We start from the raw sequence: 17,183 nt of genomic DNA, 5'->3' as shown, positions 1-17,183 counted from the left end.
GAGAGAGGATACAAATTATGAACAACAAATACACATCTATCAACAAGAGAATCTGAAAATCAAGTTGAGAATCTGATAAACAGAATGAACTGGTGATTATAATAAAATCAGGGGCATAGAATGGGAATGGACTGGCTATTCTTGGGGAGTAAAGGGATGTGGGGGATGCGGGAAGAGACTGGACAAAAATCGTACACCTATGGATGAGGACAGTGAGGGGGGGTAAGGGCAGAGAGTGGGGTGGGAACCGGGTGGAGGGGAGCTATGAGGGGAAAAAAGAGGAACAACTGTAATAATCTGAATAATAAAGATTTAATTTAAAAAAATAAGTGAAAGAAGAAGACTGGGTTATGGGCAGTGAACATACAATGCAATATGCAGGCAATGTATTACAGAATTGTACAATTGAAACTTGTATAATGTTATTAACCAATGTTATCCCAATATATTTATTTTTAAATAAAGTAAAGAACCAGGTGAAAAAAAAAGATGTGGGTAAAATGTGCAATCTGCTGTCAGGATTTGGGGAGGAAGAACTCAGGCACTTAACTCACTCTGGGTCCTGGGCAAGCCACTTTACCTCTCTGGGCCTCAGTTTCCTCAACTTCACAGATGACAATGGTATTTCCCTTACTGGGCCCTTTTGAGGGAGAAATGCAAAGTTGTGCAAAGCGTTGAGCAGGGTCTGACACAGCCCTCCATAAATGTTCATTTTTGCTTTTACTACAGGGTGGTATACATGCATGCATTCAGTACAAGTTCACTAGGTGCTGGACTTGGTGCTGAGGATAGTGGTGAACAACATATATAAAAAAACACTTCAAAAGGTGGTAAGTTATGGGGAAAATTAAAGCAGGGGCAATGGGTGGAGAGGGTTTACAATTTTAGATAACAAGGCCTCACTGACAAAGTGACATATAAATAAAGGCCTGTAGGAGAGGAGGAAGTGAGCCACGTGCAGATCAAGAAAATTGTTCCAGTTACAGGGCACAGGCAGTGCAAAGGCCCTGAGGTTGGATGCCTGCCTAGCACACTGAGGAAACATCAAAAATCTGTGTGCCTGGAGCAGAGCAGTGATGAGAGATGAGGTCAGAGAGGCTGACCTCATGTAGGACCTCACGGGCCACCATAAGGACTTTGGCTTTACCTAGAGTGAGCTGAGGATTTTGAGCACAGCAGTGACATGATCAGATACCTTTGACTACCATGCTGAGAACAGATCACAGGGCAGCAAAGATGGACGCAAGGACGACTGTGAGGAGGCTATTGGATAGTCTAGGAAAGGCCAGGGTGGAGGCTGTAGAAGCCTAGGAGTAGCTGGATGTGTCTACTGGACGTGGAGCTGACAGACTGGATGTGGGTGTGACAGAAAGAGGGGAGCAAGGCTGATGCCAAAGCTTCTGACCTCAACAAATGAAGTGCCAACTTGTGCTTTACTGAGACAGAAAAACTCTGGGAGGCAGGGGGAGGAAAACTAGGAGTTTGCTCTTGGACGTGTTTTTAGGGGCTTATAGACGCTCAAATGGACATGCTGAGTAAGCAATAGGCTACCAGTCTTGAGTTAGGGCACAAATCGATTTTGGAGTCAGAAACACCTGGATTCAGATCCTAGTCTGCCATCTACTGGCTGTATGACCTTATGTGAGTACCTATACTTCTCTGAGTCTCAATTTCCTCATCTGTCAAGTGGGTATAAGAACAGCACTTATACTCCATGGGGGTGGTTGGAGGATTGTGAAATCATACATGTAAAATGATTACACAGAAGCAGGGTTCAATAAACTCTTTCAACTAACCAACTAATCAGTACTGATTGAACAGCTACTATGTGCCAGCCCTTATCTACGGAAATGAGATAAGTGAGCAAAGCAGAGGCTCTGGTTCATGGACTTCATATCCCAATGGAAAATCTAAATACTAAACCTGAGCATGAATTTTGGAGTGAGGGAAGCTGAGAGTAGGGCTTTACCAACCCAACTTGAACTGAATCACAGAGTGCAAAGGCCTAGAAAGGCAAAGATAGCCAGCTGACAGTGGCATCCAGAGGCCACAGCCCACCAAGTCAAGCAAACTTATCTAGGCAATATAACTCATCCAATGCTTAAAAATTCCATGTGACGTAGGATGATTATCATTCCCATATTTAGATGGAGAAACTGAGTCACATAGCAGTTCAGCAAATTGGCTCAAGGTCACACATCTGGTAAGTGGCAGTGCCAGGACTTGAAGGCAGGTCTTCAGATTCTTGAACCTGTGTTCTTGGCTCCTGTGCTATGCTACCTTCTCTATTTCGCACCCAAGATGTGCCAGTCTGTTCAATTCACTAACAGCCAATCACTGACCACAGCATTCCTTCTCATGGACCTCAGATGTGGCCTGAGTACTTTTTGTTTTAAATTTAAATTTACTGACTTAAGAGAGAGAAAGGAAGAGGAGGAGAGAGGGTGAGAGAGAGAGAGAGAGAGAGAGAGAGAGAGAGAGAGGGAGGGAGGGAAGGAGGGAGAGAGAGAGGGAGAAAGGGAGAGAGAGAGATTGATTTGTTGTTCCACTTATTTATACATTCATTGGTTGATTCTTGTATGTTCCCTGACTGGGGATTGAACCTGTAAACTTGGTGCATTGGAACAATGCTTTAACCAACCAATTGAGATACCCAGTCAAGGCCAACCTGAGCACTTCTTAGCACAATGCTACAAGCAGTTGTTACAAAGTTGTTACCTGACTTGAAACCAATCTGTCACCCTTGGTTTGGCCAGTGGTCTGAGTCTGAGCTGCCCACCAGGGTAAGATTTCTATCCATACTGAATCTTTGTCTTTTAATAGAAGTTAAATCACTCACATTTATTGTGATTACTGATGTGGAATTATTCCTGCCATATAATTTTATGGTGTTTTTTATAATGAACACCCCCTCCCCCAACCCCAGCTTATGCCCTGTCCTTGAATGTCCTGGAAGCTTTTCACTCTATTAATTCTTCTGGGAGGTAACCGTACATTTTTAATATAAGCTTAAACTTATGTTTTCTATCAACATCTAGAGCAGCGGTTCTCAACCTGTGGGTCGTAACCCCTTTGAGGGTCGAACAACCCTTTCACAGGGGTCGCCTAAGACCATCAGAAAACACATATATAATTACATATTGTTTTTGTGATAAATCACTATGCTTTAATTATGTTCAATTTGTAACAATGAAAATACATCCTGCATATCAGATATTTACATTATGATTCATAACAGTAGCAAAATTAGTTATGAAGTAGCAATGAAAATAATTTTATGGTTGGGGGTCACCACAACATGAGGAACTGTATTAAAGGGTCGTGGCTTTAGGAAGGTTGAGAACTACTGACCTAGAGTGAATAAATATGCCTTTGTTCTCCCAAGGTATTGACATGGACAATCTCAGATCCCTGACCCACACCTTCCCCAGAAAAAACTTAGGCTGTAGCAACCAGTAGACCCCTATGTATAAGGGACAATTGTGATTCTTTTGGGGCCAATTAGGGTCCTGGCCTAACTGACAGGGCAAGGGAAGGCATTTCAGTGGTTCCTAAGGCCTCTGCCAAACCACAGAACTGCTGTAGCCCTTGCTGTCTCGACCTTACCTTCAGTCTCTGTACAATGTCCCTTATGTCCTCCACAGAGCCCTCTGTGGTCCGCAGGAAGATGTGGTCCCCTCGCCCATAGAAGATTTTTAGCGTTGAGGAGTCGGGGGTCCAGCCAATGACATCCCCGCAGTAGCAGTTGAATACCACCTCCTTGGTGTGTAGGTCCAGGAGTACCACAAACTCGTTGGAAATGCCCAAAATGCAGTCGATTTCCATCCCCTGGCCATAGTCCTGAGCCGCCACCCTCCAGGCGATGGCCCCCGAGCTGTGCTGCTCAGCGCCCGCCCGAGCTTTGGTCTTCTCCTTCTTCTTGGAGGTCAGGGAGATGAGGTTGAATTTGCCAGTGGAATCGATGGGTGTGTTGGAGATACAGTTTTCTGCCAGATCCTTGAGGTACTCTTGGCGGGTCCTGGTGGCCATAGTGTGGAACTTGTCGGACTTGTGTGCAGCATTCTCTGCATTAATCACCTTGGCCAACAAGAAGTCTCTGAAGACATCAGATTTTCGGAATGTGGTTCCACTGGGGATGGGGGGACCAAAAGGAGGAGCATCTTTGGATCGGGTCACAGCCATACTGAAGAGGGAGAAATCATTTAGATGGTAGAAAGAAAGGCACTTGAGATCCCCTTCAGAAAGAAAATACACGATCAGAAACAGAGCTCACCTTTTTAAGAATGGAAGTTTACCTCTAATTAGTTAGTTGCTGGCTAACTAGACTGGAAACTTTAGAAAGTCTTAGGGCACATACATGCATTTTTTACTTCTTATACAGTAGATGTTATAATACCTGTTGATATTTAAGGAATAATTCTCCTGCACTATTTAACTTCAATTATTCTCATTTTACATATATATAGACTGGGGTACTTTAGAATCTGGCAAAAATTCACTCCTTCCTTTCCTTTGTGGACAGGTCTACCCCTACCTCACTGATCATGGGCCTGGTCACATGACTTGATTTAGCCAATGGCTGTCAAGCAAATGCCTAATATGCAAAGTGTCCCCTCAGGTGGGAGTTAGGCCAATTGGACTCCTATGACATGGCCCTGACCACCAGGGGGCAGGTGGAATGAAGGGAGGGGGTGGTGGGTGGGAGCTGGGCTCGCTTCCTGTGCTCCTGCCATGAGATGAGTACGCTCTAAATGGCCTACCGGTCCCAGAGGGATGAGGGCCACTTGGAGCAGACATAGACCTGACCTGTGCACTGGAGCCAAGGCCAGCTAGACCTCAGCTCACCTGCAAATGTGTGAGTCACTGAGTTTAAGGGGGGCGAGGGGGAGTTAAGCAGTATTACTGTAGAAAGCCTGAGTGATATAAATCATCTTCAACAAAGTCATTTTGAAAATTCATTGTGATAGGAAGTTAGAATGGGACCCTGTCTACTTGTTTTGACCAAGATGCCACCATGAAAAAATCAGATAGCAACTGAGAATGAAAAAAAGGAAATGATATAAAAGCTGTTCCCCAAAATTCCTCATCCACTATGCAAACTATAGAGAGAGGGAGGTAATGTTTAGGGAAAGCTGGGTGGAGCCCCATTATCCCTGCTCCATCCCCAGCTAGGGGCCTTCTAGGTGATCCTTATAATTGGAGGAGCCCAGAGAGCATGCAGCCAGCTTCAATCAGTCTCAGTGACACCTCCTGGACTCATTTTTTCCTTGCGCTCCAACCCTGGACAGGTGAGACACGGCAGTCAGCAGGACTCGGGGAGGAAGTGCAAGGTGGAGAAACAGAGGAGAGGTAAGCCTCCCCCCACCTGATCCACAGAGGCTTCCAGGCAGAAGCAGCCCTGAGCCTCTATGGAGGAAAGAATGTGAAGATTTGATGAGTATCTTTGCACATTCTAATGACCAAACTAAGTCAAGAACCAGTGGCTAAAAGATAGATAATTTCTAACATCAAGCAAATAGCTGTGGCATCTGCCAAAGTGATCACCCAGGACTGGGGAGGATGACTCTTGATGAAAGACATTTCAAGGGGCTCAGAGTCACCACGAGTTATACTGTTTAAATACGATGATTAAAAAATGGTACGAGTTGCTGCAAATGAGTGAGCAATTAAGTTCGGTAAGTTTTTCTTAGAGTATGGCACTGGGCCTCTACAACAACTTCAACTCGAGAGTATGGTGTTAGAAAAGGCTGGGCTGGCATGGCTCAGTGGTTGAACCAGGAGGCCACAGTTCGATTCCTGGTCAGTGCACATGCCTGGGTTGCAGGCTAGATCCCCAATGTGGGGCGTGCAGGAGGCAGCCTATCAACGAAGAGAGAGAGAGAGAGAGAGACAGAGAGAGATTTCCTGTTTCTCTTCCTACTGTAGGACAATTTTTTAAATAATGAGATTTTTTAAAAAGTATTTTTTAATCCTCACCTGAGGATTGATTTAAAAAAAATACTTTTTCCATTGATTTAAAAAAAATACTTTTATTGATCTCAGAGAGGAAGGGAGAGGGAGAGAGAAATAGAAATATCAATGATGAGAAAGAATCATTGATTGGCTGCCTCCTGCACACCCCCCACCGGGGATGGAGCCTACAACCTGGGCATGCGCCCCCAATGGGATTCGAACCCAGGAGCCTTCAGTCCACAGGCTGATGTTCCATCCACTCAGATAAACCAGCCAGGGCTCCATTGATTTTTTAGAGTGGAAGAGAGAAGGAAAGACAGAAAGAAATATCGATGTGAGAGAAACACATTGATTGGTTGGCTCCTGCATGAGCCGAGAAGCCTGCAACCGAGGTATGTGCCCTTGACCGGAATAAAATCTGGGCTCCTTCGGTCCACTGAGCCAAACCAGCTAGGGCTAAATAATGAGATTCTTGATTAAAACATATTCCATGAACCCCAAACACCATGTAAGCTTATTGGTTTTGACTCCCAACACAAGGTGGCCAGTACAACATTCATTTGACAACCATTTCTGGGATGCCCACTCCTTGGGCTTTGGGATATAGTGGTCCCTACCCTCCTGAGCCTTTAATCTAGGAGGAGAGACAAACTAAACATACTCATAAATTAACTTATAAAGACAAAAAAGGGAATGGATATGACAGAACAATAGAAGGACCTGATTTGGACAGGGGGAATCCGAGAGGGCCTCTTTGAGGAAGTGACAATGAAGCTGGGATCTAAGGCTGAGCAGGAGCCAGAGGAAGAGCTAAAGGGAGGGTGCAGCATGTGCCTGACCAGGAAAGAGACAGAGCTCAGAGAGCAAAGAGCAGGAGACTGGTAAGGTTACCAGGGGTCAGGCCAAGCAGGACCTTGGTGGTGTGTTAGCACTTTTCATCCTGATCATGAGAATAAGCAAGTATTTTACCTTGTGGGCATGGCCTTGTCCCCAGGCAGAGAGGGATGGATGAGATGACCTCACCGTCTCTCTAATTAAACAGTGCATTCAGACTGTGCTTACAGATGTGAATAGCTTTGCAACTTCTTCATCCAGCATGTGGCTGTTTATAGTGACAGATTTTGGCTTTTCCCACAGTCCTGACTTGTGATTTTAAAAATCATGAAACTACCGTGCCCGGCTAGCTCATTTGGTAGAGCATGAGACTCTTAAAAATCATGAAACTGTAAGCTGCTGAAGAATTCTGGACAATCAGAACAGCTGGATTCTAACTTCCCTAACAGGAGGGGCTGGATTTTCACAGCTCCCAGGCTGCAGGGATGCTGGTGTACTATTTGGAAACAGCACTCTTGAAATGGGAAAGGAGAACAACTTGTCCCACCACCAGGAGATGGTGTGACACCAGGTCATCTGCTCACTGTAGCTCATTAAGTATTTCTAGAGTACTGACAATTATTCAACAACTATTTTCTCAGTGTCCCGTGTTTGGGCCAGACATCTGTCTAGCCAGCAAAAATGTCTCGAGGGCCCATTTACGGCAAGGATTGTGCCATGATAGACACATGAAGATGAACATGACACAAGGTTGCCTTCAAGGGAGGCAAGGGCCATATCACTAAGTCATTTTGATAGTGTGATGAGTGCTGTGACAGAAACGTGTTTGGGAACACAGCGGGGACAGGGTAAGGTTTGTCTAGAGAGGAGCTGCCTGTGGGGAAAGAGGTAGGGAGGGTGACGGTGCAGCTTTGATTGTATCTCTAACATTTTCTTTCTTAAAAATAAAGAGGAGAGAGCTGAAACAAATATGGCAGAATGTTAACATCTGTTAAATCTGGTTGTAGGCACAGGGGCTTCTGTTGTATTATTTCCTGTACTTTTTAGGGTGGGGAGGAGAACCACCCAACCTTGCTCAGCCTCGGCCTCTGATGTGTGATGAGCGGACAACTTCCTCCTCCAAGTGTGTGCATGTACCCATGCATAGCCAAGAACAACTCCATCTTCCCTCACCAGGGCTATCTTTCAACTGCCGAGGAACATGGGACATCATCTGAGTGACCTCAAGCCACAAGGCATAGGCACTTGCAGCTGCTGCTGAAACAAATGGGTGAGGGGTTGCAGGGGTGGAGCGGGGGGCTCAGGCCTGGGCCTGTGTTGCATGGAGGCCCTGCCACACATCCAGCACAATGGTCCTTAACAGCAAGTGCCACATACTGGGACCACCCCCCTCTCTTCTCTCAGACACTAGCTGAGAAGAAACTGGTAGATTCTGGCAATTCCACCAAGGCTACCAATGCACCCACGGACATATCCTTTGACTTCGTCTCTCCATTTTTAGGAATTTCTCCAGCTGTATACTTGGACATGTGTACAATAAGAGTACAAATAGTTATTCATTGCAGGATGAACTGTAATAGCAGGTGACAGGAAACAACCCAAATGACAGGGATGGAGGAAGATTCTCAGGCATCCCTATGATGGAATATTGCACAGTCATAAGGAATGAAAAAGCACTCTGTGTTTTGGTTTGGAAAGATCTCAAGGACTATTGAGTGAAAAAAATATAAGGTGCAGGACAGTGTGTGTGATATGCTACCTTCTGTATTAACAAGGTAGAAAAGAAAAACCCATAAGTATTTGCCTGTATGTGCACAAAATATCAGAATGTTACCAGGAGTTGCCTCTGTAAGGGCAACTGGGTTGGTGTGGGGTCAAAGGTGGGAGACTTGGATCACTTTTTACTGTTTAATTTTACCTTTTCTATCTTTTGAATTTCAAATCGTTTTCAAAAGACAGGAAATATCACTTCCTAGCCCATTCCCCAGAGTTTGCAGCGCTGTTCTAGGGTAAACTGCTGACCCTGGGCCTGAACTATTGATTGGCTGGTTTTCCAAGGACCACAAATCTATCCTCACCCCACACCCAGAGTGCTTTTTATTTGGGGACCGGGTTACAACTTGTGCTTGGAGAAGATACTGAATGGGTTTGAGGCCTGTGTTACTTGTTGATCAGTAAACCAAAAACCTCAGCAGTACCGCCTGAGGGGGTTCCTGCCTGCCCTGCCTCCATCCTTCCCTCTACCAACTTCCCCTTGGGACCTTCGCCTAGTACACCTGATGCCTAGGTGCAGCTAGTGGTTTTGCTCTTGGATGGGCACCTGAGCCCCAGCCGGGCCAACAAAGCCTCAGTCCTGGAGCTTCCTTTCCTGGGAAAGGCAAACTCTCTTTTGCTGGATTTGCAACTGGAAGAACGTTGTGCTCAGAGCTGCCAGCACATAAAGCAACGTACGGGACAAGGGAACAGATCTAGTTAGTTAGGCCTGAACTTGTTATTTGTGAGCCGGTATATACAACTGCCATCTTGCCTTAAGTCAGATAGAGGTGAGTTTTCTCAAAATTCCTGGAAAATATAAAAATTGGGACACTATGCCCCTTTCTGGCTGAGAATCATTCTCTTACAAGGTGGGGGAGGGTGTGGAAAGAGCTCCCCTGCTGAAGCACAAACACAAAATACAGGAGGCACCCCACTTGAGCTATCTCACTGCTCACTATCTGTCTCTCTGCATGCTGGAAATAGCTTTTGGGATTTAAGAAAATAGGAGTGGGGTGGGGCAATCCCGTGGGTGGCTCCTTGGAGCCATGTGGGGAGGTGCATACCTGTAGCCAACATTGTCAGTGCAGGGGTTGTGGGCTCGGATAATGATAAAGACATGCTGAAAGTGTGAGCGGATGTTCTTGGGGGTAAAAGGCAGTGCCCCCGGCTCCTGGAAGATGATGGTCACAATGTCGTTTCCTATGTGCCTCTTCCGTAGAAGCTGGTAAATGGGAAACAGAGTGGGAGAGAAAAGCGTCAAAATTCGACTTGGTTCCAGGATCTTGTTTGGACCATCACCGCAGTCTCCTCACTTCTCGCTATTCCCATCCCATCCCATAGTCTGAGGGAACCGGGACACCTGGGTCAATCATGTCCCTCCTTCCTCAGAGACCTCCTGTGGCTCACTCAGGGCAAAGACCAAGTCCCCAAATGGCCCAGGGAGCTCCAGGCATGCTGTCCCCCGTCACCTCTCTGACATCTCCGTTCACGCTCCCCCTTGCTCACTGCTCCAGCCACAATGGCTTCTCTCTGTTCTTCAAACATGCCAGAAACATTTCCTCCTCAAGACCTCTGCATAAGGCCTCTTGCCTGGAACATTCTTCCTGCAGATCCCCACATGGCTCCCTCCTGGTCTTGGCTGAAATGTCACCCTCCCACAGAGGCCTTTGCTGAGTGTATTATCCAAGATCTCACCCCCTCAATACGCCCATCTCTGCTCTTCTGTCCCTGTTATTTAATATTTATTGACACTTAGCAAACAGTAGCTTTTCCCTCTTCCCTTTGTTTCTCATCTGACTCTTCGCACTAATGTCAGCTTCATGAGAACAGGGATTTTGTCTGTTTAGTTTGCTGCCCACTGCTGTATCCTCAGTGCTGGGAGCAGTACCTACTACACAGTAGGTACTCAAGAAACATCTCCTGGAGGGCAGCATGGGCTGGCAGCCTTCAATTTGTTCTAGGCCACACTCATGGATGATGGCAGAAGCAGACCAGAGGCAGTCCACAGGGTCGATCCCAAGCCACTGCCCCTCCCCTGAGACACCTGAGTTTAGAAGACTGGGGCAACTTCAGCTTCATATAGGCTTATGGGAGACCTGTACTCTCTCCCCTGCTTGTCAGTCCAAGGGAGACTGTAACCTTCGCAGGAGATGATGTATTCATGGTATATTACTTATCTGCTGAAATTACACTGTTCTTATTTACCTAAGTTTAACCTTTGTGTAACTGTTAGGAATCCACAGATAAGAGCTGTGTGTAGTTCTATGTGAGGTAGCTACAGTACGAAATGCAGACACTCCTAGAAGCATGACTCACATCATTTTGTTATATTGTTAGTTCTTTATGTGTGTTTTAAACTAGATAAAATAAAATAAAATTTCTAGATAAAAGTACCCATTTACTCTGGCTGGCATTTTATACCCTATCTTTTTTTTTTTTTTTTTAAATCCTCATCTGAGGATATGGTTTTCATTAATTCAAGAGAGAGAGAGAAAGCAGGAGAGAGAGGGAGAGAGAGAGAGAAAGAGAATGGTTACCTCATGCATGTACCCTGACTGGAGATTGAACCCGCAATCTGAGCATGTTCCTTGACTGGGAATTGAACCCACAACTTTTCAGTGCAGGGGACCATGCTCTAATCACTGAGGAACACCGGCCAGGGCTTATACCCATATCTTAAAGTTGCAATCTCATTTAATCTTCACATCAATCCTTTGAGGCATTAACTCATCCTTTTACTGATGAAAAGACTTAGGCTCACCATTGTTACACGACTTGTTCTGGGTCACATAGACATGGAGGGAAAGACCCAGAATTTGAGGCTACTTCTGCCTAATTCTAAAAACCAATCTTAAAACAAACAAACAAATAAATAAAACCCAAGCTTCCACCCCTCCCCCATGCTTCCCAAATACCCAGGAATAGGTACCGCTTCCTCTGCCCCTCTGGTCAGGCTCTGCCGTGTACTCTGGTTTCACGCAAGAGTTGCAGGGACCTTTCCCAATGAAACCGAGACATGGGTACTGTCATTCCACCCATTTTACAGAGGAGGAACCTGAGGCTTAGAGAGGTCAGATCATGATGCTAGGAAGTGGTGCAGAAAGACCTCACACTCAGGTCTAACTCTAAGGCCAATCGTCTTATAGCATGCCATTAACTTTATGAAATAACTCAGAGTTGACCATTTCTGGCCTATAATATCTACAATGTCACTTGTACCAATGGAAAAAATATACATTTCCCAAATCATTGAAAGTCTGTGGGATTTCTGTTCATTAGAAACTAGGAAGAGCTGCTCTTGGATTGAGTCTGCATGGTGTGTCTAGGAGAGGAGCCTGCCGGCAGTGGCCATTAGCTGTTGTTGCCCAGCCAGTACCTCACCTCTTCCTCCTTCTGGCAGCCACAGCAATCCCCTTTCTGACCCCAATCACTCTCTCTAGGAGTGGGCATGTGCTTCAGGCTGGGCCACTCAGCTCAGTCCATCCCTACCCCAAGCCTAGGGACTGGCAAGTGAATCATCTAATGAGATTTAGTGCTGATATGTCTCTGGGACACCTGGAAGGCACCACTTTCCCATGTGGTGGCTATGCTAAGAGGACATGATACAAGTGCTGCTAGTGGGCATCTTTGATACTTGGGAAGACCTATAAATAAGAACACTATGAAGAAAAGCAAAAGTCAAGAATGGAAGGATTCCTAACATTGTTTAAGCCCTGGATCTAGCCATACATAAAGCGAGTTCTCTCTCAACACTTGAGAGTTACATAGTGCAGCTCATCCCACTTTTTGCTTATGCCAGTTTGGTTTGCATTTCTTTCTTTTTTAAATTTTATTTTTATTGATTAAGATATTACATATGTGTCCTTATCCCCACGTTACTCCCTATCCCTCCGCTCATGCCCTACCCCCCTGTTGTCTGTGTCCATTGGTTAGGCCTATATGCTTGCATATAAGTCCTTTGGTTGATCTCTCCCCTTTACCCCCAGCCTCCCCTACCTTCCCTTTCGGGCCTTGGTTTGCATTTCATTCAGTTGGTGAGAATGTGGAGTAACTAAAATCCTTTATGTGGCTGGATAGATATGTAAGTTCGTACAACCACTTGGGAAAATGTTGACCTATTCACTTTTTTTTCTTTTCTTCATAGGAGCCCTAAGGACCAAAGAGGCCCTTGAGGAGAGCTGGGGCAGAGGCCAGCAGGGCGGCCAAGGAACAGCTAAGAAAAAACTGCCATTAAATGACAACTGATCCAGGTGATGGGACTGTGGTGCAGAGGGTCCAAGGCCAAAGGCCTCCAACTGCTGCACAGGACACCACCAGAGCCGCCAGTGCCAGGCTGGCAGCCAGCTAGCAGCCGTGGGGCAAGAGTACCGTGGGGGTTAGCCCTCAATTAGCTGGAAATTATGTGGGACCCCACTGACCTGCTGCCTGTTGTTGGGGGTATAAGGGAGCAGAGTGGAGACATGGAACATGATCTCATAGTCCTGGTACGTTGTGTAGAGGGAATGGGTTCCTGTGGAGTCAGCTGAAACAGAAACACAAGTTAGTACCATGTTTCCAAAGCCTCTGGGTTTTTGCCATCTCCCACATACCATCTGTGTCAGTTTTTAATTTGACTCCATTCTTTAGATAAAAAGCAAAGCTTACATTATACACCCACCAGATTGGTAACAATGTAATAGTCTGACAGTACCCAGGGTTGGTGAGAATGTGGAGTACCTAAAATCCTTTATGTGACTGGATAGATGAAATATACGTAAGTTGGTATAACGACTTGGGAAATTTTTTTTAGCAATATCTATTGAATGTGAAGGTAGGCATAATGGATGACCCAGTACTTCCTCTCCTAGGATCATAGTGTAGATGACTCCACACCTGTGCCCTGGGAGATGGGTACAAATATCTTCAAATGTCAGTCAAAAGAATGGATAAATGGAATAAAAAAATGGTGGCAGAGTAAGTGGATGCTGCTTGGACATGCTCCCAGGAGCAAACTGGAATTACAACGAAAATATAGAAAAACTTCCTGAATAATCAACTGAAGACTAGCTGAAGAGAACCCTGATAACCAAGGACGGAAAGTGGAGACCGCATAGAGACTGGTAGAAGTGCAAAGTCATGAAAAGGCTGGCTGGGCTCCCACAGACAGCAGCTGAAGTTCTGGAGAGATATTTCAGCTGTGAGGGGGTTGCCACTGAGAACTCTGGGGTGTAAACGCCAAGCTAGGCTCCCCAGCCCAGAGCACCAGAAGTGGGAAAGGTGTCCACATAATATCTGGCTGTGAAAAGCACTGGGCTTGCTAACTGCCAGGGAAATATGGCTGGAAATGCAGGCACCCTTTTAAAGGACCAACACACAAAATTCCCTGTGCAGCCACTCACCTTGTGCTCCAGTAGAGGGAGGGGAGAGTGGACTGGAGCTGTGTGAGCAGAAACCAGGGTTTGGGACTCTGGGCTTAGAGCTCAAGAGGCAAACACCCCAGTTTCCTGTGCTGAGTCATTCCCTCGTGCTGTGAAGGTCATCTTTCTCACCCAGACATTTGCTATGCAAGTAGTTCTGTGTGTGTGGGAAGACAGTTGACCCACCCTATTGGAAACCACCTGGCCTCACAGTGTGGAGTTGATGAGGCCCATTAAGAGGCTGAGAATAACAATTAGCCTCTAGGCCAGTGGTTCTCAACCTTGGCTGCACATTAGAATCACCTGGGAATCTTTTTAAAATCCTGATTTCTGGGCCTCATCCTCTGGAATTATGTTTCTTTGTTATGGGGTGGGGCCACAACATTAGTAACAAAGAAACAGAATTTCTGGAGGATAAGGCCCAGAAATCAGGATTTTAAAAAGATTCCCAGGTGATTCTAATGTGCAGCCAAGGTTGAGAACCACTGCTCTAGGCAGAAGCAATTGCCCCACATTATTGGAAAAACTCTCACCACACCTGGGCACGATTACCCGAGGACTATTCAAGACCGAATCCAATCAGTCTGGAGGCAGAGGCTGTCTTTACCTGATCTAATTAGTCAGAAACAGGGATTGACACTGTCCTGCACTAGAGATGGAGAGGTGTACAAGATCTACCTAATATACAGTCAGAAACTCAAACAGGCAGCCAAAATGAGGAGACAAAGAAACAACCCCCAAATTAAAGAACGAGAGAATTCTCCAGAAGAATAGATAAATGAAATGGAGATAAAAAATTTATCTGATATAGAGTTCAGAATAATGATGGTAAAGATGCTCAACAGCATGACAAAAGATATAGTAACTATGAAAACAGAAATAAAGAATGACATGGCACAAATAAAGAACACATTGGAAGGAATACACAGCAGATTAGGGGAAGCTGAGGATCAGATCAGTGAAATAGAAGACAGGATAGAAAAAAATCACTCAATCAGAGAACCAAAATGAAAAAGCAATTATAAAACAGGACAACCCTAGCCAGTCTTGCTCAGTGGATAGAGCTAGCAGACTGAAGGATCTCAGGTTCAATTCCAGTCAAGCTCACGCACTTTAGTTGCAGGCTCCTCCCTGACCGAGACCTTGGTTGGGGCTCAGGCAGGAGGCAACCAATCAATGTGTTTCTCTCACATTGATATTTCTCTCTGTCTTTCCCTCTCTCTTCCACTCTCTCTAAAAATCAATGGAAAAATATCCTATGGTGAGGATTTAAACAAACAACACTCCCCCTAAAATAACCCAAAAATAAACAAAACAAAATACAGGAGGACAGCTTAAGGGAGCTGTGGGACAACATGAAACATTACAATATTCAAATAGTAGGTGTGCAAGAAGAGGCAGAAAGCCATAGAGAACATGTTTAAAGAAATAATAGCAGAAAAATTCCCTAACCTGGTGAAGGAAAAAGTTACACAAGTTCAGCCCTGACCGGTTTGGCTCAGTGGATAGAGTGTGTCAGCCTGTGGACTGAAAGGTGCCAGGTTCGATTCCAGTCAAGGGCATGTACCTTGGTTGCAGGCACATCCCCGGGCGGGGGGGCGGGGAGGGGGAGCTTTTTAAAAAAAGAAATAATGCAGAAAACTTCCTAACCTGAGAAAGGAAAAAGTTACACAAGTTCAGGAGGCACAGAGAGTCCCAAGCAAGAAGAACCCAAACAGGCCCATGCTCAAACACATTATAATTAAAATGCCAAAAATTAGAGACAAAGAGGGAATCTTAAAGGCAGTAAGAGAAAAGCAAACTGTTACCTACAAAGGAGTTCCCATAAGGCTATCATCTGATTCCTTGTCAGAAACTGTATAAGGGAATGGTATGAAGTACTCAAGGTAATAGAAAACAAGGGTCTGAAACCAAGATTACTATATCCAGCAAGGCTATTATTAAAAACTAGGAGCCCAGTGCACGATCAGGGCTGGGGAGGGACATGAGAAGTTGGCCAGCCAGGGAGACAGTGGGAGGGCTCCAGGGCGTGTCTGCCTGTCTTGCTCAGTTGCGATCAGCCGGAACCCAGCAGCAAGCTAACCTACTTGTCAGAGTGTCTGCCCCCTGGTGGCCAGTGTACGTCATAGCGAACGGTTGAGGGGCTTTAGATATCATTAGCATATTATGCTTTGATTGGTTGAATGGACAACCGGACACTTAGCATATTAGGCTTTTATTATATAGGATAGATAGTCAAATAAAGAGCTTCCCAGATGAAAAAATGCCAAAGGAGTTCATCACCACCAACCCAACATTACAAGAAATGCTAGAGGAACTGCTGTAATGAAAAGAAGAAACAGAAAGCGAAAACTAGGCATACAGAATTAAAATGGGAATATTTAAGTTCCTATCAATAATATTAAATGTAGTGGATTAAATGCTCTAATCAAAAGACATAGGATAGCTGGATACAAAAACATGACCAAACTATATAGGCTGTCTACAAGAGACCCACTTCAGAACAAAAGATTCACATAGGATGCAACTGAATGGATGGGAAAATATTTTTCATGCAAATGAAAAAGAAAAAAAGCAGGAATAGCAATACTCATATCCGACAAAATACACTTCAAAATGAAGGCATCACAAGAGATAACAGAGGTCACTACCTAATACTACAGTGATTGATCCAACAAGAGGATATAACCCTGGTAAACATATATGTGCACCCAATTTAGGAGCACCTAAATACATAAAAAGACTTCTAGAGAACTTTAAGGGAGAGATCGACAATACAGTCATAGTAGGGGACTTATACCCTGCTGACTCCTCTGGATAGGTCCTCCAGACAAAAAGTTAACAAGGAAACAGTGACTTTAGAGGACAGAACAGTGCCCAGTGTGCATGATCAGAACTGTGGTATATTCATACAGCACCATGCTGTGTGGTGACAATGACGACAATGAACTGGGGCCACAGGCATCAGTCTGGATGAAATGAGTGACCAGCAGGTCTTAGAAGAGTGGGTACTGAATGATGCCTTTTATACAGTAACTAGGCCTGCTCCCCGGGGGATTGGGCCTAAGCTGGCAATCAGACATCCCTCTGGCAGCCCAGGAGCCCTTGGGTGATATCCACTTGCCAGCGGGGAGCAGGCCTAAACTGCAGTCGGACATCCTTAGCGCTCCTGAGGAGGCAAGAGAGGCTCCCACCACCTCCGCTGTACTGGCAGCTGTCAGCCTGGCTTGTAGCTGAGTAAAGCTC

General features: G+C 45.4%; 1 protein-coding gene across 4 annotated transcripts in view; it reads right to left on the bottom strand.

Moving 5' to 3' along the window:
- Positions 1-17,183, bottom strand: part of SIPA1L3 (signal-induced proliferation-associated 1 like 3) — a 120,841-nt gene that overhangs the window by 81,706 nt on the left and 21,952 nt on the right. For all 4 annotated transcript variants that reach the window (XM_006773128.2, XM_006773127.2, XM_015570069.1 and 1 more), the window contains exons 5-7: positions 12,960-13,063; positions 9,606-9,763; positions 3,607-4,183 (exon numbers count right to left, since the gene is read on the bottom strand). In XM_006773128.2, coding sequence (XP_006773191.1) covers positions 3,607-4,183; positions 9,606-9,763; positions 12,960-13,063 — 839 coding nt within the window. The remainder of the gene's footprint in view (positions 1-3,606; positions 4,184-9,605; positions 9,764-12,959; positions 13,064-17,183) is intronic.

Source organism: Myotis davidii, unplaced genomic scaffold (assembly GCF_000327345.1).
Source record: "Myotis davidii unplaced genomic scaffold, ASM32734v1 scaffold166, whole genome shotgun sequence".
Classification (NCBI taxonomy): Eukaryota; Metazoa; Chordata; class Mammalia; order Chiroptera; family Vespertilionidae; genus Myotis; species Myotis davidii.
Note: the sequence above shows the minus strand (reverse complement) of the source record. Positions and strands in the feature narration are given on the sequence as shown.